The sequence below is a fragment of the Chelon labrosus genome, assembly GCF_963514085.1.
Source record: "Chelon labrosus genome assembly, chromosome: 15".
Classification (NCBI taxonomy): domain Eukaryota; kingdom Metazoa; phylum Chordata; class Actinopteri; order Mugiliformes; family Mugilidae; genus Chelon; species Chelon labrosus.
In genome coordinates this window covers 1,521,501-1,545,947 of record NC_140348.1, presented here as the reverse complement: position 1 = coordinate 1,545,947, position 24,447 = coordinate 1,521,501, and the positions used below count along the sequence as shown (strand labels likewise).

The 24,447-nt window shown below is 39.5% G+C and overlaps 1 protein-coding gene across 1 annotated transcript in view; it reads right to left on the bottom strand.

Annotated features, from left to right (window-relative positions):
* gbf1 (golgi brefeldin A resistant guanine nucleotide exchange factor 1) overlaps positions 1 to 24,447 on the bottom strand; it is a 72,567-nt gene that overhangs the window by 27,280 nt on the left and 20,840 nt on the right. Inside the window, 5 exon segments of the mRNA XM_084562039.1 lie at positions 2,346 to 2,400; positions 4,973 to 5,033; positions 5,359 to 5,467; positions 6,835 to 6,953; positions 12,533 to 12,664. Coding sequence (XP_084418165.1) covers positions 2,346 to 2,400; positions 4,973 to 5,033; positions 5,359 to 5,467; positions 6,835 to 6,953; positions 12,533 to 12,664 — 476 coding nt within the window.

Below are 24,447 nucleotides of genomic sequence, written 5' to 3'. Positions count from 1 at the left end.
ATGATGAGAAATGACTTGACTGTTTGGAAAACATACAACAGTTTCTCTAACTTCCAGTTCACACATGGCATTAACAAGTGGACAGCCTTAGGTACGTGTATACACATCTGGCATATTTATTTATCTCCACCCCTGAGTTTAATAAGAAATACAAAAAGCACAGATGAGAAGTAAAACCCAGGAAGCATTCAAAGGAACAGTAATGTCATGTCACAGTCTGAGCTATCGGATATCAATGTGTCCTCAATGCTTCATCAGAAACTACTCAAACCTAAACCTAGGAAAATATAAGACAGATGCCTACTGTGCTGTTACAGTGGCTACCAGCTGTCAGCTTTGAAGAAATCTCTTGGTGACACCCTGCAATTGATGAATGGTAGTGTTCACAGCGAAATCTTGAAACACCTCAGGAGGAGGGGGGCGGCTGGCAACCAGCTAGCAGTTGACAGGCTTCCTGTTGTATCTGTACTCAACGCTGCCAACATGTGATGTGATCTCCCAGGTCGCATGTTAATACCAGGTCTGAACAGGGCCTCAGAGTTAATTGCATCTTACAGAATACGTCTATGAGATGTAGTCCATAAGCTTAACCCACGATACTCCAACACTGAATACACTGTGTCAGAATACAGAAAAAGTGTTTAATCTCTTAAAGAACTGCTCAAGTGTTGATTGTGGATGTAATAAGTTGAAAAGGTACAAGGAAAGCCACTGTAATCTCCTGAAAACCAACAGTTAAATAGCAACCCAAGGCACCCTCATGCACTCCCACCAAGAAGCCATGCTAACCCTGCTTATGACAGTGAACTATGGCAGAGGGGCAATCAAGTGGGCCTGTTAAGTACCCTCACTTTTGCATTTATACGCTGTTTTGCACAAATAAGATCCTGAGTGTCCAGTATACAGGGTAGAGTCTGTGGGAAGGAAAACAGGCACACATACAAATAGAGAAAACTGAAAAAGAAAACTTGAAGTTCCAAAGAAGTGAAACTGAACTGAAAACAGTGGGGTTTGAATGGGCTACACAAGTTCTCTCACATCTTGCTGTTTCCAATCTTTTTTTTTTTTTCAATGACTAGAACTAAAAGCTTCTAGTAAAAGTGTTAAGTTACCCTATTAAAAATAGAAGACTGAAATATTCCATTTACATAAATATTGCAACTGGTCGCTTGTCAGCAATGATGACGTCTAATGTTTTAGGCAATGTACCTACAAGCTCGGCACAGTTTTCTTCCGAAGTTTGTCCGATTCGTCTGAGCAAGTTTGGATGTGTAGCACCAGTGCACTGCCACTTTCAACTGTTTGCAGAGATGCACAACTGTGTTCAGGTCAAAGCGCTGACTGGGCCACTCTGGGACTTTCACAGAGTTTTCCAAAGCCACTATTGTGTTTTCTTGCCAGTATGTCAATTGTCTTGTCAAAATGTAAATGTTGCCCCTGTCTGAACACATTTTGTTCTGCATCCACCTTCCACTCTATCCTGACTAGGGCTGCTAGTCTGATTTGGAATATGTCAAAGCTTTGCAACATTTCCTCCTTTCTATTCGACCGTATTTGTTTGATGAAGTGCGTCACCAATCCAATAGGTTTTCTTCTGCTAGGTTCTCCAATCTCTATAAAAGGTTCTTAGCTACCTGTCTTAGCCAGGACATTTTACCCTGATTGGTCAGTTTGGTTGTAGGCCTGATCCAAGAGGACTGTTGGTTTCAAATTTCTTCCATTTGAGCTACTGTGCACTTAGGCAATTTCAATGCTGCAATAGTTTGTGTACTTCACCTGATCTGTGTCTTGATTGTCCCAAACTCATGGCTTATTTTTGCTCTGACATCATGTCAACTCTAAGACCTTACAGACAGGTGCAAATCATGTACCTTGATATAAGTGCCATAACAAGGGGTCTGAATACTTATTTAAATGGATATTTCAGTATTTTATTTTTAAATTTAAATCTACAAATCACTGTGTACTTATGAGTACTTTTGAGATGAGTCCAAAACAAAAAGTGGCTCTATGTGCTTGAAATAGGAGTGGTGGGATTTATCTAGTCTATGATTCCTTAATGACAATATTGAAGGCATCAATGTCAATTTACTGAAAATGTGATGAAGAGAACTAGTGATTACATAATGCAGGGATTGTTTGTTGGCACTGTGTATAGTGCTCACATCTCAGCCAGTTAAGTGCTACTAATCATAAATAAGTGTACTTCACAGCCACAGACAAAATGTTCAGACAGATATCTAACTGAGCCGACAATGGGAAACACAAAGTCAGTCAAAGTGGAGAGAAAAAAGGACAATGACAGTGGATTAAATACACGTTCAACAACATCTTAATCATGTTACCTTCTTCATGTTGGCACCCACAAAACACTTGGCCTCCTCTTTGAACTGTGGTAGCCTGTAAAAAAAAAATAAAAAATAAAAAAAAAGCAAAGAAAAGAGAACAGGTAAGGACAACAGGAAATTCATACCTGTTCATTTGAAATTAAATACGGGATCATCATTTCAACGGGTATATTCCAGATCAGAGAGAAAGAGCTATAGCTGCACCCGTGTAATGTAAATAGCTTTATTTACATCATTACATCAACTCAAATACAATAAATATGGTGTATACAGAAAAATAACTAGGTTGCCACTCAACTACTGGGATGCTAAACTAGTTTGGGATGGATAAAGCAGCCACTCTAAGTCCTGAATAGCATTTTGACACTGAATCAATTGTGCAATTAGCACAGTCTCTTCTTGCTGGGTTAAACAAGGTTACTAAGCTGTACTTTTATTTGGTAAACCTTTTGACCTTTCGCATTCCACTCATGTCTCAATGCATTTTGCATACATTTCTGTTTAGCAGAGAGGAAGGGATTATTGCATGATCAAGTGGTTAATGGCTGCTACCCACACAAGGAACTAAAAGTGTTACCTATTAATCAACTAAACATGTGGTCTATAGAGTCAGAAGATAGAAGATTAAATCAGAACTCTCCCTCACAAGCTTTCAGAGTACAAAGTGATATATTTAAAACATTATTGTCTGTATTGTCTGAAGAGTCCAAATCAATTTTTTCAAAAGACTAACAATACTGTATTAAACCATTAAAGTGCCCATCAAATGTATTTTCTTAACTCAAAACATTTTCAACTATTAATACAAAGGAATGGTACCCAGGAATGAAGAATGTATCATAAGCTGCTTAAGAGGCAATATCATGGTGGGAACTACATTTTTAATCTGAGCCACAGATTTTCCAGTGTTTGCTGGCTGCTGTTCTCAGTGTGTGTGGGTGTGCGTGCATGTGTGTGTGTGTAAGAGGTTTCTGTGGACATCTACAAAATGAGATGTCACCACCACACACATACACACAGACACACAGACAAACAAAAAAAGAGGAGCCAGCCGTTCTCCTCTGACATTAACTCCACGTTAATAGAGTGTTGTCTTGCAAGCATGATTATTGGATGATCTGTGGGTCCAACAGATTAACATGCCTAATACTTTCAGCAGGCAATCTAGGACTCCCTCTGAAGAGCTCAACAGAGCTGCTGCTCATTATTGTCTGAAGAAGGGTGGGGGCCAGCCCAGACACACTCACATCTCTATTATCTAGGGTTGGTGGACAAGTGGGGGGTTGGTGGTAGAACACGAGCAAAATGAGATGCTGGGCGTGTGTGTAGATATGCTTCTTCCTTAGTGTTTATGGAGTTCATTGACTTTACTGGAGTCTAGGTGGAGACATACACATCTTTGGAGAGGTGAATCATTTTATTTTGAACTCTGTTTGTTCTGCAGTTGTGCTCCTTCACATTCAGATGAGCAGGGCTTTTTGTATCTGATTTTCTTGATTGCTTCTGTTTGTCATCACTGGCAATGCTGATTCTGTATGTGTGTGTGTGTGTGTGTGTGTGGATATGCTTCTTAGTATTTATGGAGGTTTGCTGTTGAAAGAGATCAGATTCATCTATATGCAGATCATATGGTGTGCAGCTCAATTGGCTCAGCCCCTTGTCTGTGACTGAATGTGACTGGCACTTTAATGCGTAAGGACTGGGTGGTTCACAGGGACAGGTTTTGTGTGTATTTGTGTGGAGTATGGGTAGGAGTCAGGAGGATTTTATGCTAAATTCCAAAGGAGAAATCGTGTTATGGGGTTAGGGCATTGGTCAATGAGTGGTCCAAAGAGCATGTGCAGAGTTCAAAATTAAAATGATGAGCTCCAAGGGGAATAATGAGACCTAAGAGAGAGATGTATGCATAAAACCTCTAATCTGTAATCATGAGGTGTTGGAGGATTGCAGCAGCAGTTTGGCAGCAGTTATAATAAAAAATACAATGAAACAGCATTAAATTACACCAGATAGTAAGAAATAACAAAACATTCTCTACAAAGTATTTTTGATTTATTTATTTTTTTCAATTTATGTCTTTTTATTCATCTGTTCTATACAGCACTTTGGTTGATTTTGGTGGTTTTTCAGGTGCTTTATAAATAAAGTTGGATTGGATTGGAGCCATATTTTTTTATTGTAACCTTTATTTAACCAAGATAAAACTCACTGAGATCAAAAATCTGTTGGACGAACATTTGCTGACCAAGAAAGGAAAAACGTACAATTAAGCGAATTCCAGACACATAAGACAACTATGTGCGGTAATATGAATCAGTCAAAACGTCAACAGACAGTTTTGCACGCACTTAATTCACTGATAAAATCACTTTGAATTAATTTAGTTCGACCAGCTCCCTGGAATTTAAATCATTTTGAAACCAAATCTAAGAGGAGGAAGCAGCAAACTTAATAAACTGGTAAATGGAATTTAAAGTAACAACTTGAAAGACAGATAGCAGGACAGTCTAGAAATAAAGATGTAGGTTCACACAGCTCAAACAGACTAATCACATGTTTTTTTCTTTAACCCTATAGCCTTAAACTTATAGAATTTTTCTTCCACCACTATCCCTTACACTTACCTGGAGAACAGAAGCTGCACCATTTCAACCAGAGTATGTTCAGCTGACTTCCTGAGGAGCTCTGCAAGCACATGAGACAGATGAAACAGACAACAGAACCAAGACCAAACAGAAAGAAATCATGGAAACCAAAGTGTGTCTTCCATGTGAGGGTAAACAAGGGCTAAAGCCTAAAAGGGCACAAGTTAGAACAACAACAAGCCTGGTGTAGTTGATGGTGGAAGTAGGTGAATGCAAGCTGTTTCACATACTTCTGAACATTACAACTACAGTGATTGAACAGAATTAAATAATTATAAAAACTGAAAAATTCCTTTTTTTATTACTACAAGTAAGCACCTCCAAATGACTGTCATTATATCAGTATAGTGTTTGATGTGACTCACCACTTAGGCGCATCTCAAAGCAGATTCTGAAGCAGGACTGCATGATCTCACAAACAGACTCATTGGTCAGATGGGCTCCAACTGGTGTCAGCAGCAGAGTTCTCAGGACCTGAAGCAGCACAATGACCGTACTAAAATCCACAGTTGCAAGTTCATCTTAAAAAATTCTAAGATGGCAACACTAAATTCAGAATTACAGAGGGAACACAAACTGGAACTTGAAAAATGTGTAGTTGACTACATATTTAGGGGAAATATGGAGGTAAAGAGAAACAAATCAATCATGTTAAAGTGTCATGGGCATTTATTTGTGGATGAAGGTTAAGTCTGATATGGACTTAAAGTGCAGACTTTCATCTTTAATTTTAGGGTATACACATCCACATGGGAGGAAAGGCATAGGCCACAGGTGACAGGGTATCAGGTCTGATACACAGTGCAATTATTTCCGGGAACTCAAATGTAATTCAACAAATATAACATAATCATTATTTAAAATGCACACTTTTAATAATTCTCCTACTTATTAAACAAGGACATCACCAAAGAATGGATTCCTCCTTTGGGATGCTTTGACAAGCCTTTACTGCAGTTGTCTTCAGTTGTTGTTTGTTTGGGTCTTTCTGTCTTTGGTGTTGTTTTCAGACAAGTCAAATGAATGTATGGTCCCATCAACTTTGCTTAATTTGGCTGAATTTGAGCAGAAATTATCCAGCTGCTTCTGTCTTCTGTCATATTATCAAAAATGACTAGTGACCCATGCCATTGGAAATCATGTACAGGTTGATTGGAGAAGCGGACTGGCTTTTTTGTTTTTAAAGGTGTTTTTTGCAAAGTCTAATCTGGCCTTTCTATTCTGAAAGGTCTGAGGCATATGAATATGAATGTTTCGCACCATGTGTGAAAGTTCTTCATTTGCCCTTGTGAAGTCTTCTCTTCATGGCAGACTTGGATAATGATAGGCCTCTCTTCCATAAGGTGTGTTTATTACAGTGAAAACAATCCTACAACCATCCACGATTGTTGTCTTCAGTGGAGATCCAAGCATGAATGTCCCAAAACGGTTGATAAATGGCCATTCATGCTATCCTCTTAAGTAATAAAGATAACACAAAGCAATATCCAAAATCCGTGAAAACGCTTTTGAGTCACTAACCGAAATGCCTAATCACTTCCTGTCGGAAGCTACATATCAAAGCTGTAATCCCTAAACATGGTCTCTAATTTGGATGAGTTTGCACTTTAAGGCCACATTCATTGTATGACTTTAACTTGAACATATTTTAGTAAACAACTAAAATAACCAAAGAAAGTGTCCAAACATAAAATATCCTGACTGAATTCAGTATGTTCATATTAGAAGCCTCAGAAATTAAATGAATGTCATATACTGGACAGCAACTGTAAGAACGTATTCTGGATTCATTTTACAACATAAAGCTCATTTGCACCGTAGCACTATTAATAAACATGTACCTGTAGAATTTTCATGAGAACAACTTCATCACTGGCAGGGTCCGTCCCCACAAATCTGGCATGTGTGACTGCGTCCGCCATGTTCTCAATGGCCTCTGCTGCTGATTCATGGTTAGCGTCTGCAAACAAACAGGAAACATTTTTGGTCAAAAGCCTGGCTCAAAATTTAAATGCAACCTCCAGAACAAACCCGTCAACTTGTGTTTGTGTCACAACTAGACTGCATAATATTAAAACCCGTTTCAGTTTTTCTTTATAATTTTACAACGTCCCATGACACTGACAGAAAATTTGTTTTAAATATTTTGCTAATTTATACATCCCTGCAAGTTGTGTGTAGGTGAGAACCATTTGCACTCTGTGCATCCATCATGTAGTCAGTTTCTGAGCATACTAAGGTCAATACGCAACCTAACCCAGCCATCATCCCAAAGGTCTTTGGGTCATACTCTCCTACTGATCTGGTTGCATTTAATCCTCCACCTTTCTCTTCCAAGGAGCATCAGCGTTTGCACTCTGTGTCCAGTTCGTGCGTTGCAAATTTATATGAACGGGCCTCAGAGTTTTAGACATTGTGACCAGTTACTTGATTCCAAACATCTGTCCCTAGGATAGTGGGAGCTAAGTGGCTGCATGCTCATTCTACCTTCGTGGACTCTCTTTAAGGGAGTCTCCATTCAAGAGCTGTGTGCAGCTGCATGCTGGGCCTCGCCCCACACACAAGAATATTAAGGGTGGAGGTCACCTCACCAAACCTGGCACATTCGGTCCAAAAATCTGCTGTTTTAACATGGATGTGTTAATTTTTTAAGTCCACTGTATGCAAGTCCAAGAGTATAAATAAAATAAATAAATAAAAATCACCATTCCAGTGACAGTGTAAATGTAGGCTGAGTGAGGTACAGTATGTAAGTTGTGGGGGCCAATGATTAGTAAACTCAGCAACTAAGATCACATCTCCAACAGCTCAACGTATGCACAAAACTAGACACATCTAGTATGGTCCACATTGTCCTTCAAATGCTGGGATCTAATAACCAGATGGGGCCCTTTGTTGGAGGCAGGCTAGGACAAATTGGCTGTCAGTGCAACAGGAGCCGTGTTTTTGAAACCCGAGCAGCTGGACAGCTATCTGCCTGGAGCCAGCCTGTTTTCCTTTCCCATCAGCCTCAGCAGCAGCAATTCATTAACTAATAAACAGACGGGAAAATAGGAGTGGAAGGATGGAGTGAGAGACAGAGGGCAGGAGCTACAGATAAGGATTCTTCATGTAAAGAATCACTGCAGCCAGGCAACATGACTTAACACACGACTCAGGGTTTAGAATGACACTGAAACATTTTGTTTAATGTGCAATTACTAGAAAGCATTACATAATTAAGCTCAGTGTTAGTGATTTATGCGTAGTTGAGGCTGAGACAGAAATGTAACCTCCAAGATGACAACAAGCATGATTGTGCTGAAAACATCCAATGTCCCGACACAGAAACACAGGGGAAACTAGGATAATGCCTTCTCCTGGCACAAAGTCCATACAAGCTGTGTCCAAAGTGTGTGTGGGGGTGGGACACGCATTGTTAAAATAGCACTGTGTGTGTGTGTGCCTGAGGGTATTTGAGCAAAGTCAACAGAGGGCTGGACCAGCTGCAGCATTAAGTAATGTAAGTATATCGAGCTCTGGTAACAAAAAAATGTGGAGTAAGTGAGAGAGGGCAGAGAGAGTGGCTTGTTTTAAGTGAGAATCACAACTGGCAAAGGCTATCTATGTAACAGCCAATGAATCTTTAGAAACCAAAGGTACTTCTCCTTTGTTCATGACCAGAGCAGAACATGAGTGTGTCCACCTGTTCATTTTCTGAATAACACAAGATCACCTTTCAATTCAGACTCTGCTCACAGCATTAGCTACAGTCAGTGTGCACGGTGATCCTTGATTATAGGCATTTCTTTTCTTCATTGCATTATCTCAGATGTGTTTCAAATTGCTTGTAAAGGCAAAAAGCTGCAACGTCTGAGCCTCCAAACTGAAGGACGACAGTTCCAAGAAAGGCCACTTGAGGCTGGCTCCAAATGAAACGTCACCTCCACAGAACCCTAATGTTACAATGCCTGCCTTTACAGAGAAGAATGTTGTATGGCATGGTACAAAAAATGTTTTAGTTTCTACAGCTATTTTTCTTTATAAAAGTCACCTTAGTCATGCATGATTTAAGGAAGGGCTGACAGGTGGCTACCGTCAAAGTCTGTTAGCCGTCTAGGCATCCTCTGCCTGCCAGAGCGCCACTTGAACTTCACCTCTTTGCCTATTTTAGGATCAGCGTTAGGTGGGGTCAGACACTCCTGTATATCTATCAAAAAAAATTGACCTAATAAATCCAGTGGTTCTAAATTTTCCAACTTCCTCCCAATCTATACACCATTTTTGTACTGTTATGTATGTATCACATATCTAACCCTTTTAAATGTATTTTTAATTTAATTTCTTAAAGAATAAAAATCCATTCAACAGTGAAGTCACAGGCAGACTACAGCTGTACTCTAAGATCATCTCTTGTGGCAGTGACTGCAGCTTAAGCCTCAGCTGAGCCACACGCTGAGCCCTATGTGGTCTAGTGACTATAAGGCTGCTAGCTGCGCAGTGAGGGACACTGCTGACTGTGCTGGGCAGTAGAATGAGAAGAAGAACAAAGGAGGGACAGAGGAAGAGTGGTAAGCAGGGAGGAAAAAATAAAGCAAAGTTCTAGATATCTGCAGAAGATAGACTAACTGGAAGATTTCTTTTTTTCTAAATATGTTGACATACACATATGTTTCCCATTCTATTGGCTCACAGACAAGCCAAACTAAACAAAAAAGGTTGCTGCAAGGGACATGTCAGTGAGACAAGAGGGAAAACCTATTCAGTGCGACACACTAAAGAGGAGGATCACATTTAACAAAACACCCAGGGTGAAGAGGAACACAACTGCAAGGCTGGCTCTTTGCAGAAGGCTAGAGATGTGTCGGTTTAATGTGCGACAGCATAAAATGATCCTAAGCATCAACACACTATCGTTCTGCTGAAAGCAAATGGCAACATCTCTCATTGAAGAGCCAAACAAATACAGCAGAAAAATCATGTCCACATACAGAGGTGCATACAACATCAATCTTACTGCAGGTAAGGTTAAATTAATTTGTAAATGTGGTACACATGCAAACATAATGCCAAGAATTATTTTGGGAAAATCTGAATCCATACCCGATAGCCACTCTTTTATTTTCAGCCAGGAGATGGCAGTGCCTGACAGGACCAGTGTCGATCACGGTTTCTGTCCACTTACTCGTATCTGCCTTAAAGCAAGCTTTCCTACTTTCCTTTGGTGGCTTATATATTTATGTGGATATATTAAAAAACAAATGCATTTTTTTCCTGAGCTGCAGTTGTCAAACAACAAAAATACAGGATTATGCAGCACACTTTTATTGGTATTTTCAAACAAAGAACAAATTGCTATGCATTTGATATTCTAAAAAATCATACTATAGTGTAATAATAATCATTATTACAGCATAAAAACTGGAAAGGCACTATTGAAATTATTTATTTATTTATTTATTTTAAACACACTGGTTGGACGTTGCAAAGGTTTTATTCTACTGAGAACTTAAAAGTACTGCTTAGTACAATTCAACTTTCCAAGAAATCTAAATCTTAAACAGTATCATGAGAAAATATGTGTTTCGTCTCCTTTGGGAGCTTCTGGCAAATGTTTCAGATCAAGTTTCAATACTTTTTGAAGACGCATTCAATACATTCATTCAATTGCATGCTCACATAGCCACCCCACCCCCACTCCTAGAGCAAAACGGACATATGTCTAAGTAAAACCAGGCAGCGGTGTTAACTGGCTGATGGAAGATTTGCACAGTTTGAAAATTCAAACCAAGATGCAGCCGATTTAATATATTTGTTGAAGTCTTAGTGTAAACCAAGAGTCTTACAACCAAGCTGCAATGCAGCTGTTCTGCATTCCATAAAACAGTGCTGATAAGAAGCTGGTAGAGGTACCTTGGTATCAGAACATGGGATGTTCTAAACTAAAGGAACTGGTGTCAGCTCTGGAATGATAGACAGATGCTCTGAAACAAAGCAGATCATTTGTGTATATCCATGCATGTGGCAGCCCTTTTAACTTTTACTCTTGATAAATCCTCAGTATGAGCCAGGAAAGCAATGACTGCTACTGGTTTTCAGTTTGACTGAACATCAACAAATACTTCAACACTTACCTGTTCTAGAAAATGCTTCACTTGCACAGTACATGTATGACATTTTCTTTGAAAGAAGCTTAAATTCCAACATGTAAACTTTTTGAAATGTATAAAAATATAAACAGTTTAAAGGACTACGAGGTACATCCCTGGTAGTGCTTCAGTGTTGCTTACGCTGCAGCTGTTTCGCCCAAATTGTAACACTGACTCAACCCCTGCTATTTAGGCTAACATCTGGTGATGCATGCTCATTTCACACTTAACAAAACAACTGGCAGACAGTAGGCCGTATTTCCTTGATGAGGCTAACGAGGACAGACAGTCCTGCTTGCACCCTAGCACAATTCAGCTTCTGCATCAACTATGAGAACAGAACATTCCTTGCATTCCTGGATGGATGTGACAATGAGCAACAGCACTGGTTAAAATAAAGTTTTCCCAACAGAAAAACACAGCTTTGAATTGTGTCAAGGTAGGATTTATAAACTGACTTACTGTTACTTAATGAAATCAATCTTAAATAAATAAATTTTTTGCATGATAATATTACAGTATGTTCAGATGAACATACATTTGACAAAAGACTACACGGGCACACGGTACACCAAGGGATTTAGAACGGAAAACGACTGAACAGTTTCACCCCACCACCACAGGCAAATAAAATGTGATCTCTTTCTAGAAAAGTCTGATCTGATCTGATCTCTGGACCAATGCAGCGCCTGGATCATTGTGTGTGCACTGCGATGTGATCTCAGTATGAAAGTTGAGCTTGTGGACATCCCCATCCCCATAAAGGTCAGCTTGGGTAACGAGGGAGGAATTTGTTGTTGAACTGTATTGAAGTGTAGGTGCAAAATGATTATTAAAACAGTCACGTCAGTCTCATAAAATACTTTAAATTGTCAACTTAATATTTGATTTATAATCAAATGTATAACTTCAACCACAATCATCACATAAATAGTAAAGGTAAAAGGGTTTTGGAGTTTGGCAACATTCATTCATATGCAACTTCTTTTTGTTAAATAGAATTTAAATTTCTTCCAGGTTCCGGACCTATTTTTTGTTATTGAACGTAATGACATCTTTTTGTGGGTGGGTCTTAGTTGAAGGCAAAACAATGCACAGGAATTCATCAGTTAACACAGACTGGCAGCTTCTGACACCTTGCTTTGACAATGGTGGAAGAAAACACAAGTATTTTTTTATCTGAATATGTATGGTCACTCACTCTCCAGGACCACGAGTGTTACTTAAAACACAGATGGGCCCAGATTGGCCAACCCAAATGCAACTACACAATGTATGGACAATCTGGCAAGATTACAGCACAGGTTGTGGTGGTTCAGATGTTCATATTCAATTTTCAGATGAAGCCAGAATTTTTTTTTTTCCTGTTAGTACATATACAGAAAGACAGGCCAGTGTCAATGTTCCTTACCAATAAGGCCATAAGAAAGAAATTTGTTGACAGAAGTAAGAGCGAGGCCTGTGATTGGTCCAGTGGTGTCCTCAGATCGGACCACTTCAAGGAAGGGCCTCAGGAAAATGTTGGGTTCAACATCTGACAGTTCTGAGGAAGAAGAAGAACATTCATAATTACAGCATGAAGCAACTTTACACAGTGACAATACATTTTCATTTTAAACATCATACTGTGTCTGGTACAGGTCCACCACATCTAATTCGCAGTTCCTGTTATAATGAAGATGCCAGTTTGACAATTAAGAATATAGACATGAACACAATATCCAAAAGATATATTAAATTAAAAGAAATTATATGACACCAATCTAATAGTAATTTTCTCTCTCTTTGTGTCTTGTTTTTGGCAACACTAAAAACTGGGAAATTTTACTTTTAAATGCCTCTACTGATCCCTGCGAGGTTCCTATGTGAAGAGTTTAGCCTAGGATATTACAAACCAGCAAGAGCACAGTGGTCAACAGTGCACTCTATGGTCTGTGTGAACAGCAGATCAGTGAGGAATTAACGGCACAGAAGGCTAGAAGCTCTGTGCTGCTCTAGAGAGAGACAGTGGGATGTAAATGCAGAGGGAAAGGCAAAAGGGGTTTATAAGAGTTGAAGTGTAGCATTTTTAGTTGAGAGTTATGCTGAGCCATCTCATGTGTGTTAGAGGACAGGATGTGGTTAGTCCAGCTTAACATACAGACTGGAAGTATGACACACTTGTAGAACACACACATCAAGTATCTTAATCCTATAATAAGAAAATGAGCAGAGATGGTTTGTTCTATGACAAATAGTTAAGGACAAAATGTGAAAGTCTGCAGCTTTTGAGCAACAAAGGTATCCTCCGAATTTACTTTTTAACTTCAAATACAGAGTCTGAGACCATAGGAACGTGGCAGCCATCAGCAGCAAAGCGTAATCGTCAGTGTCATCATAATCACAAGTCCCACCAACTGAATCTTAATTTGTCAAATCCAGCTGAAGAGCTGCTGAAGATCTCTACTCTCTAGTCAGAGCTTTCCATCCTTGGAAACCACCTTTGTCCAATCCCCCCTAACTTCAACAGTCTCTCCCTCTCTTGAAAAGGGAGAAGCAAAAATACAAAACAGGTAAAATAACAACAGGGAAAATTAGTAGAGTCACGCAAGCAGCTGTGAAAAGTTGTGCCAGAGAAGTGCTTGGCACATCAATACGGTGAGGATTATGGCTTTCTTAAGAGGAGCTCCACTACAGAGAAGATGAAATAACTTGGACATCCAGCGATTTTCCAGAGGTGCACATATGACTAATGTGCATTAGTGTGTGTTATCCAATACCCCTGAATGAAATATGAAATCATTTAGGAAGGTCCACAGTCACTTTTTTGCCACCAGGTTGTTTTAAGTCTCACTCAAGTCTCAAAACCAAATCTCTCCACATCACTGAATCTGTTTTCATCTGGTGTTCTGTTTTAGTTATTGTCTAATCTGAAAGTAAATTTAGAAATGACTGCAAAAGTAGATTTAATAAACAGAACCAAAAAAAATAAAAAACTTAAAAAGGAAGCAAAATAAAATCTTGTTAACTTCAGAAAGCTAGATAGCGGTGTTGGTGTGATCAGACCATGAGCTGCAAGAAAACTTTTAAAGAGGGTTTTAGTGTCCCATTACTTTACAGTGTGAAAAAAACATGTAGTATGGGTGGAAGGAGGCTGCTCAAATGAATCTGTCAATAGATCCTGATGAAGACTTCATCAAAGGCGATCACCCTGTAAGTGCTATGGCTGCGCTTCCAAAGACCACAGATTGGAAAACTCAATTGTGTTGTATCGATCTGGCTGGCCATCGGTGAACACAGGGCTGACTGGATTGGTCTGTCTGTGGCCAGCACCAATCTTCTTAAATAAAGTCTAAATACAGGCTCTACACTTCAACTCAATCTGCGGGGCTTGTGGAGTGATGTGAAATAAATAACGATGGCTGTGGCAAGGGTGAAGCAATCATTCTATAACTAAGTTGACCTCTGGCTGACATTGACCAAAGCTGAAAAAAACACAGGATTAAAGTGGCTCTCCCAGCCCTACACGCTGCTATCTAAGGGCTGAGCTTGCTAGGTAGAAGACCTGATTTAAGAGAGCGTACAAGTCCAACTCTGGTTAGGCTTAATTGGTTTTATAGTGTATATATGTGTGTGTATATATACATATATATTGTACACATATATATATATATATAGATATATATATATATATATATATATATATATATAACGAGCTGTTCGGAGCAGCAGTGAGACTATCCAGCCATGTGTGGATTACCTCTCAAAATGACCCCAGGAAAGAGAGGGAAGAGAGACAGGGGTGAACCTTTGCCCCCAGGAGAGCACCTCCAGATGAGGCCAGCTCACTCCAAAACAGCAGCCATCTTTAACACATGCACATCTATTGGCACTGAAGCAGAAAAGGCTTAGTACACACGGAGCAACAACAAGAGATGAATCTGACCCGCAGACATACTACAGTGTCCACACAACAGGAGACTAAAACTGCACAGAAAACATCAACTACGGAAACACAAACAAGCTCATCTTCCAAAGAGTCACGATGTAGAGGAGCTGAGCACTGGAAACCAATATTACATTCATTAGATTCGGTAGATACATAAGCGCAGAGAATAATCATTGCATGGCCTATTACTACATATTGCAGGTTAAAATGACCTTTTCATTGTGGGACTTGGAGTGAAACTGAGTAAAGGCGCTTTTAGAGTACTGCAGGACCTAGACGCCATAACCTGTGCACGCAGCCTGCACCGGTGCAAGCCTCTGAAAGTTTCGACTGAAACTTTTGCCGAAATTTTGCCGAAACACTAGTCACGCAAATGTTTGTATCACCGAACCTCCTCAGCTAACCTTCCCCCGATGTGTTATAGAACCAAACAATACAAAAAATAAAATTAATAACCAAATTTAGCAAACACGGCAGCTACTGAAATGATCTGGTATGTTTACATGATGGAGCTAGTGCTATAGCATGGCTGGGTCACTAGTGTTTATTGATGATATGACAGCTAGATGAATTTTAGTATAAAGGAATATACTGCCTGCTCCGATTCAGAAAAATTCAGCGGACAGTGTAAGACGGCGGAAGGTGCTTGAGAGTACAAATAGACCCAGCAAGTTCTCGTTCAAAGGTTTTTTAAGACACCAGGTGCTCCGTTAAAGACAAAACTAAAGGCAGAAAGACTCACAAACAACTAAAGACAGATGCAGTAAAGGCCTGGTAAAGCATCGCAAAGGAGGAAACCCATTCTTTGGTGGTGCAGAAAAGCTAATAGGAGCAACGGCTTTGTCCAAGGGCGTGTAATGATACATCAAATTGTTCATCATTAGGTGTGTATTGCATATCAAATAGATTTCACAAATTAAATCATTTAAAATATATCTCTATATCAATAACATTTTAAATTTGCATGACAAGTAATGGATTTACTTTTTACAAATTTCCACACCCTGAATATAAAGCCTTATGCCACCTCTGTTGCAGTCAGCACCATAAATCCAAAAAGAAACTGTTATATCTCTGAGACATCATCACAGCATACACTTGTCCAGCAGATACACACAGATCTCAACACTGACACAGATCACAAGCTTCCACTGAAAATGAACAAAATAGAGCGACACTTTCCACTAGGTGTAACAGAAGCAGCGAGAATGGGAGCGCATATAAGTGAGGTGTGAATCCCCCCTCTCTGACTGACGCAGTGGCCCAAAACCAAACACTGATGGTTATTGATCTGGACTTCTTCAGCTGCTAAAATTAAGAGTGAGGGGTCCTTGGTTGCAATGCCAAGGCTTCTCGTGCTGCGGAGAAAGGTGACGCTTTAACAAGGCCAGCAAGGCTAAATGAAATCCAGGGAGAAATCGGCTGTTCATCTACTGAACAAAGTCTTGCATGACAGTGTTTTTATCCATCTGTTGGGAGAAGTTTGATAAATGTCAGCCCTACTTAGCCCCCACCGTTGTTTCACTCATTCTTCTTTTTGCCCTCTGTCTATTCTGCCCTTGGTCCCCGAATGAAATTGACACTTGTAGAAGGGGGCAATTAGGATGTAACAATGCTATGGGGCTCTATATGGTCATTTCATGGGGCCACAGTGGTATTTTATAGATGCGTGGAACAACCTAAACAGGCAATTTGAAAGCCCTCGAGAAATTAAAACTTTCCAAACGCTGTACTAGCTACTGTAGGAGAGTGTTTCCTTAAGGGCTATGTGGAATATAGTTTGCATTTTTATTAACAAGACCCTCTTACTGGGTTGTTGAAGGAAGAAGAAAAATCGGCAAGCAGAGAAACAATAGAATTCTAACCACAGGCTTTTAAATACTTATCAATGACTAAGTCAATCAAGAGACGTCTTCACATTGCTTCTTAAGGAAAGTAAGAAACACTGTTGGGTAAACACATGATACTGAGGTAATTGTAGTTTATTTAATTTGAGAAGAAGAAGTTTCCTGTCATTTAACACCATTGTCTTCCAAAGTTGTCCAGGCCTTTCTTTTTATTTTCAGTATTCTCATATGCCCAGTTGTCTCTCTGGTAGGATTTTGTTTTGTTTCTGCAGCCTAAGGATGGCCTGATTCACATTGTGGGTTCACAGAAACAATTTCCAAAGGTAACTGCCACACTTGGAAAACAACGCATTACTTGCTTAATTGATGAAAAAAATAGTGACATAATTATGTTAATGGCAGTTTTTGAGTCAATTGACTAATCCATTTTAGAGGCTACATATTAAAGATCTTTAATTGTTTCAACTTTCCTTTCTTTTGGTATTGAGATATTTTCTATTTTATTTCATTTTCATTTAAACACCGAATTCATTTTTTTTTTTAAATGGTCAAAAAGGGATGAGTGACAGTTTTTCACAACTGATTTGTATTTTCCATTCTAAATAACAATCAATCACAAGAAAATTACCGTACAAATAAAGCCTTTCCCTTAACAATTAGATTACTCAAATACTACAGATTAAAGTAGTTCACAGTAGTTTTGCAGTTATTCTAAGAAGTAGAATAGCCTTGAACAATTTGCTGGCCTCTAGTGACCTAATCAACACTGAAAATGGGAGAAAGTCTTTGTTTGTATCTTCAATTGTACTGGACTCCATCAGTTGGTTTTGTTTTCATTTTTAATGAAGGCATATTGTTCAATTTCTAAATAATGAAAAATAATCACTTTTCACTTTCTTTTTACTTTGAAACATTATTTAATTAGATTTGTGAGCTATTAGAATAAGCAACTTGGGGGCAAAGCACCACAGAAATTTTGTAGGTAGGTTCATTAACTGTGCGTGATTCATAATCCTACCATACCAATCTCTTTGGGTTTTTTTTAAATAGTTTTATTTTAATTTACTAAAATCTAATTGCTTCTAAAGACTGTGTTTTATTGACTTTTAATGGCAATGTAAAATTGCAGCTGCTCTAAGATGTCTATAACATTCAGTTCAGAAGTGTAAAAATCTCCAGTAAAAACGTGATTCAACCAAAATGTTAGATTAAAGTCAAAGACAGATTCTTTAAGAGATGTGTTTCACCTCAATAAAGTGGAGCTAGTAAAATAAAGCAAGTGCATTCAAACAGTATGACTTCATTACCAAACCTTGCCTGGGCCAGGGCATGCTAGCCACTTGCAGCTTTGCACCTGTTATCCTGTACATAAAATGTATTTTCTATGCTGCATACTTTGCACAGAGATCACATTATTCCAGCAGGGAGCTGGCTGGGCCCCAATATTCTCTAATGTGTTTCACAGCCTGCTGTCTTTAATATGATGGATTGGCATACTTTACGCTTATTGTACTTATAAATAATGGATGTTTTATTATGCTGAACCTTCATGTGTGGCGTTTAGGAGGAAAATGTTTTGTATCACTATGAGCCTGAAGAAGTTATTCATCAAGATATCATGTAAAACAAAATTATTCTTATGCTAAATATATGCCTTTACTGCAGCTGACAACTCATTACACATTTCTTCAGATGAACTGCCTTGCCATAAATGCAGCCGTCTAATCCAAATCATTCCATTTCATTCTGATGCACAAGTGTTTGCTTATCGTGTCACACTGGGGTGCCCTTCAGATGAGGCAGGCTCATATTATCACCTCTATTTCCAGAAAAACAAACAGTGGAGACCGAGGCGCACAATTTCCATCCCATCCTTTAACCAAGTACACTTGCTAGTGTCAGCATGTGTCCTGGTTAAGATGCAAGAAGGGAAAGCAAAAGGCGGTAAGAGGGGGAAAAAAAAAAACAAGAAAACCGCCGGAGGGAAGCAAACAGCTTGGGTAGTGGGGTTTGAAGGAGTTGATGCTGGGTACACTAGAAGGTAAGGCTGTGGATGTCCTACATCCAGCAGAATAAACCAGTCTTCAGGCATCCATAGCAAGGAAAAATGAAGGATGCTAGGTCATGGAAATACTGTATGGAGCGGTAGTAATGGAAACCTGCAGTGACAATACTTTTTTTGCTAATGCAGTTAATATGGTGTGTTTGGCTGAATTAACAACCAAATACAGCATAACCATAGACATCAGGGAATTGCCCTGAAAAGCTGAATCAGCTTCAGAAGAATTTGCTGGACGAATGTGAATGTGTATAATGTACTTTAAAAAGCAAGCATTGATATCAGTGTTAGCCATAAGGGTCCCATACTGTGAAAATGTACTTCACTTTAGTGTTTTATCGGTTCCTGGGTGTAAAATAAATCTACTGTGAAGTAAAATGTTTATGTTTTTTTGCTAATTTTAGTAGGTCTAATGAAAATATCCTATTAAATATTAAGGATTTCCAACCATTTTTAATGTACAGCAAATAAAATGTATGCTCAATCATTGAGGAAACTTTTCTTTTAAACGCAGCATTCAGTGCGTGTTGTTGTTTCAGTGCAGCCCTTGCTTGAGTCTACTCGGTATATTCTTTTTCTTTTTTTATTGTATTGAATGATGATCTATCTCCTAAGAAGAAGAAGAAAACGTTTTGACGCTACAGGGACGTGGTTCTGTTTTAAGATGTTGATGTAGAAAAGTCCTGCCATGTTTTCGGGGAGATATCCATGGCAATGGCAGGAAGGATATGAGTGGCAGACACAGACACTTATCGGAACAGGGATGGATTCAGAGCTATACAGGCCTTGTATAGGGAAGAGTCTAGGCAGTATATTAAGATGAAACTTGAAAACACTTTTATTAAAAAGGCGTATAAGTATACAACTCCACAACGATGATAACAAGTGGAATCGAGGAGCTGATGAAAGAAATAAGACCAGAATGTATGAGATGTGGAAAGAGGGAAAAGACTGAGGCAAAGCAATGAACATAGAGACAAAGCAGTGGGGTCTGCAGTGTGTGTGTGTGTGTGTGTGTGTGTGTAGTAGTGGGGAGTTATCGTCCTTATTTGTTTCACCTGCTGCACTCCTTCAGCTCCCCACTAATGACATTCCCATGGGGTGGGAGAGATTCCAGAAACCACGCACTGTAGGCCAACTCTACTGTGTTCACACAAGACACAACACACCACTGCCACAGAGGTTCATGCTGGAACGCCACTCTGTTGGGAATTACACACACTATGAAGGAACTGATATAATGTTTGAAAAACTGCAGCTGAATAGATACGGTCTCTTCACAAAAAAGCACTCCACCATCAGAAAGTGTTAGTTATAGAATGAGCAAAAGTAAAACAGGCCCACTCTCAGGCTAAATCGCATGCCGTTCTATCAGAAAGCAAGTTACAGAAAAGGCCCCACATTAGGACATGCACTCGCTGTTCATTTTCTGTGACATTTTTTTGATTATTAACGAATGCTTGTAGAATATGTTCACGAACTTAGCCTATATGGAGAAAAGCAAAATTCACCAGAAAGCCCATCATCCCATTTTATCCCTGACTAACTGTGCGAACCCCTCATTTGAATGTAACCATTCACAGCACTGCTCATCAGTATTAATAGGCTGATAGACGTGATGCTCACTTTATACCCACCCAGCATTGACAGCAAATCCTCTGTGTGTGTTTAATAAATCGCAGCAGTTTGGTGGGATGGCTTAGTCTCAAGTCACCTAATGACTATATTATGAGCCATAGCATTAAGAGGGATTAATACTAATCTTGCCTGTTTCAGTTTACCCTGGCCTGAAGGGGTGGGTGGTTTGAGGGGGACAACAGAGCAGTGTGTGTGTGTTTCCCTTGCAGGCAGTTAGTCAGCTACTTGGCAAGTTGGTTTTGAATACCGATTACTGCCAAAAGAAAAGTCTGGCTGATGATCTATCTTCAGGGCCTGGTGGTTCAGAAAGTTTAATCTGGGTCAAAAAAAACAAGACCTGGAACTGGCCAGGATCAGACAATGCATCTTTCTTTTGTACTGATATTGTAATATTGAACTGGATCACCCTGGTATTTCATCCTTATGAAGTACGATCACACCCAAGACTGTATTATGTCACAAATTCCCATTTGCCATATACCATTTCCTAACTGGATTCATTAAAGAACGCCACTTTAAAATTCCTGATGCATCTTTTACCACACATGAGTTTACAGTTACTGGACAAATGAGACAAGACAAGACTCGTACAAAGTCACTTGGCAACAGGCAGGGTAAACAGGCTATTCCAGTTCTCCCTCCCTCCGGCAAAGTTTTCTAGTTACTCAAGATAAGTCCCGAGTGGCTCCCCTCCGAGGTGAGATATGCAATTCCACCAGCAATTCTGGGTCTAGACTGTGCTAGGTAAGCCTTCAAGGGGAGGCGCCCATAAGACATCCTCACCAGTTGCCCAAACCACATCAACTAGCCCCTTTAAATGCAAAAGACCCCCAAGCTCCCTCTGGATGTCTGAGCTTCCCACCCTATCCAATCTCTAACACTGAGCTTAGCCACTCTACAGAGGGAATTTATTTCAGTAGCTTCTATCTGTGATTCCATTTATTCAGTCACTACACAAACTCTAGGTGAAGGTTGGAATTTACCAGGAATAGTCATGTTGTCCATCCTAGTCTAAAGGCACATTTTTTATATGTGTTCTTAATATCCACACTCAAAAGTCCGAGCAAAAAGCTTACCATCACACCAGGGTTTGGACAAGTGGGGGCACAAGGTTAATTTCACACTGATATTGCTCATGTCTTGCTCAAGTTTGTGGCCCTGACCAAACAAACATTTACATTCACTCAGAAAGAGAAGATACAGAATGCTGATTCAAGTGTGGCATATTGCCACTTGCCTGTCACACTAAAATGACCAATGCAGCCTAAATACTAAATACTAAACGTAGCGTGTCCTTATTCAAAATGATGAAACTGGTCCAACTAAATTACTGACCTGCCCTGGCCTATAGGCTATAGCCTTTACCATCCTCTTGGTTGAGCGTAGGTGGGCCCTAGCAATTGTAACTAATAGGGATAAAGCTAAAGCTAAAAGGAGGTTGAGGAAAAACTGAACATTTGGACCACTGAACAGAAAATTAAATCAGTTGGATTTGATAACCGTGCTTTCCAAAGAACACAAGACTATTTCAAACAGATTCTCCATATTCAACACATTGCCTTCTCCATGGCAACACATGGTGACTTTCAAACAACAGAGGCTTACAAGGGACATTGCTAACCGCTGATGCTACATAGACTCCATGGCCGGGAAACATTAAAGCCTATCGGGTTTATCCCCACAGGGGCACTGAATTGCCCCGCTCAGAGTGGTTGGAGATGTCCCGGGTTGGCTTAACAGACCAAGGCGACAACTGTCATAAATTACTCCCTTGTGAGCGTGCATGTCTGTCATACTAGAAACAGCTTTAGGAAAACTCAGGAACAACAGGGCTGGGATTGAGAGAGCACATGGACAGCCTCTAGCAGCAGGACTATTGCAGTACCTATTCTAATAAAAGTGGCCGATCACAAGCTTCCCAATACTGCAGCCTACTCTTATGCTTCCATGAAATCGAAGTTTCCTTGTTTTTCTTAGCGTGTCAACTTGAGGAGGGGCTGAGTGGCTAAAGAGAAGAAAAAAGTGGCCCACTTCTCTGCTGTTCACATGGCAGCTCACTTCCACTGATGTATAAAGTGCACTTCCCTAGGGTTTGCTGGTTGTCATAAAACTTCTTTCAGCACATAATTTAACCAAACTTGAGAGGCAAAGAGAGAAAAAAATGGAATACAAACATAATTTACTAAAAGGGGTGTTGGAGCCTGAGTTTGTTTGCCAGCAGTGCAGTAATTCTAAACCAAGCTGCAGTAGTGCTTCCTCAAAAGATACTGTGGGGTAATGTCAGACAGCTGAGCATATGGGATGGGATCCAAGGAGTGCATTATCTTTATGTATTCATGTCTACATTTTGGGATGAAAGTAACAGGGATGGGGGCGTTTGTAAACACATTGTCATGTCATTGTGGTCTACTCTTTAAAAAGAACGTTGAAGAGCAAAATGTACAGAGTATGTTAGGCCTAAATGTGCATTTATTTCTCTCAAATGAAAAGAGAAACATAGTTTTATGGTCATTGCAGAGAGCACACTTTCAGAATGAGGTATTACATTTGAACACAACATCTATAAACGCAAATTTGAGGGCATCAAATTAAAAACCTGAACCTTAAACTGAAAATACAACTAACAAAATTGATGTGAAAACTAAGTATATCTCTTCCAGTTTTTTTGACTTACACAACTGGCTTCACAAGGATGAACTCTTAACCACAAAACAGTGGGCCTCTCACTCCCACAATGTTCTACACAACAAAAAGTGAATAGGTACCAGTGCCAACAAAAGCCTGAAAACTACACTGTATTGCTTTAAAAGCATAAAAATCCCAACGCTCACTTGTGAAACTCAAAATAATGCACAAGACCAATAGATGTGCACGGTGCAAAGTATCCCCGTTGTGTTAGTTCTTTCAAACATGTAGACAAATTCTTTCCCATAAAGTTGGTTTCTGTAGTGCAATGTGTATCCCTCACACCAGGCTCGTTCTGCACACGCAAGGCTGCGCCTATCCAATCTGACTGGCATCACGGCCATGGAATGCTGAAGTCCACATTTTTCCCATTCAGCAAGGAAAAACTGCCTTTCAAAGCCAATCAGCTAGAAATGTTGCTTTGTTTTTATTTTCGACTGAACTTCCTGGAACCTATTATGGAGCTGTCAGGGATGTATATTTAGCTATGGCAACACAGGGCCTCCTCACCCCTTTGCGCCACTGGTCATGTCACCTCTGATAAACAGAAAAACAATTGGTTATCCCTTTTGTCACCTTTAAAGAAAATGGCATGGTAGTGTGACTGTGGATGTAAGTGACAGATACGGCCTCTGTGAATAAACCTAATATCTCTGTGAATAAAAATAGTGTGGGATGGGATTAATGTATACCATACATAGTCATGTATTTTGTCACTGTATTTATCAATACAGTGATAAAAGACATAAAATCAGTCAAACCTGAAATTCTCCTTAAGTCTGGATAACATGTCTGACTATTTGTCAATTGCATCCAATTTTTCTGTACTGGTTTTGGCTCTGTCTTAGCCTAACTGCTGTAGATTAATTTATTTAGTTTATTTTTATTTTTTTTACTATCTTAGCACTGGAACACAACCTCCTTGAAAATTCTTCCACGTGGGAGTAGTGTCTGTGACCAAAAAGCAAAACGAAGTAAATGAAAGCAGCAACCTTTATGTAGATACATAATACAGTTGCATTTCCAATTGCAATCAGCACTAGCTATTGAAGTTAAATCATACACAGTCCGTCAATGACAGAATATAGTGAACAATACCTTTCCCAATCAGGTTTAAACTGCATAAATCTTAAATTTTTACATTTGTAAAGTTAAAGTTTTGAGATGTT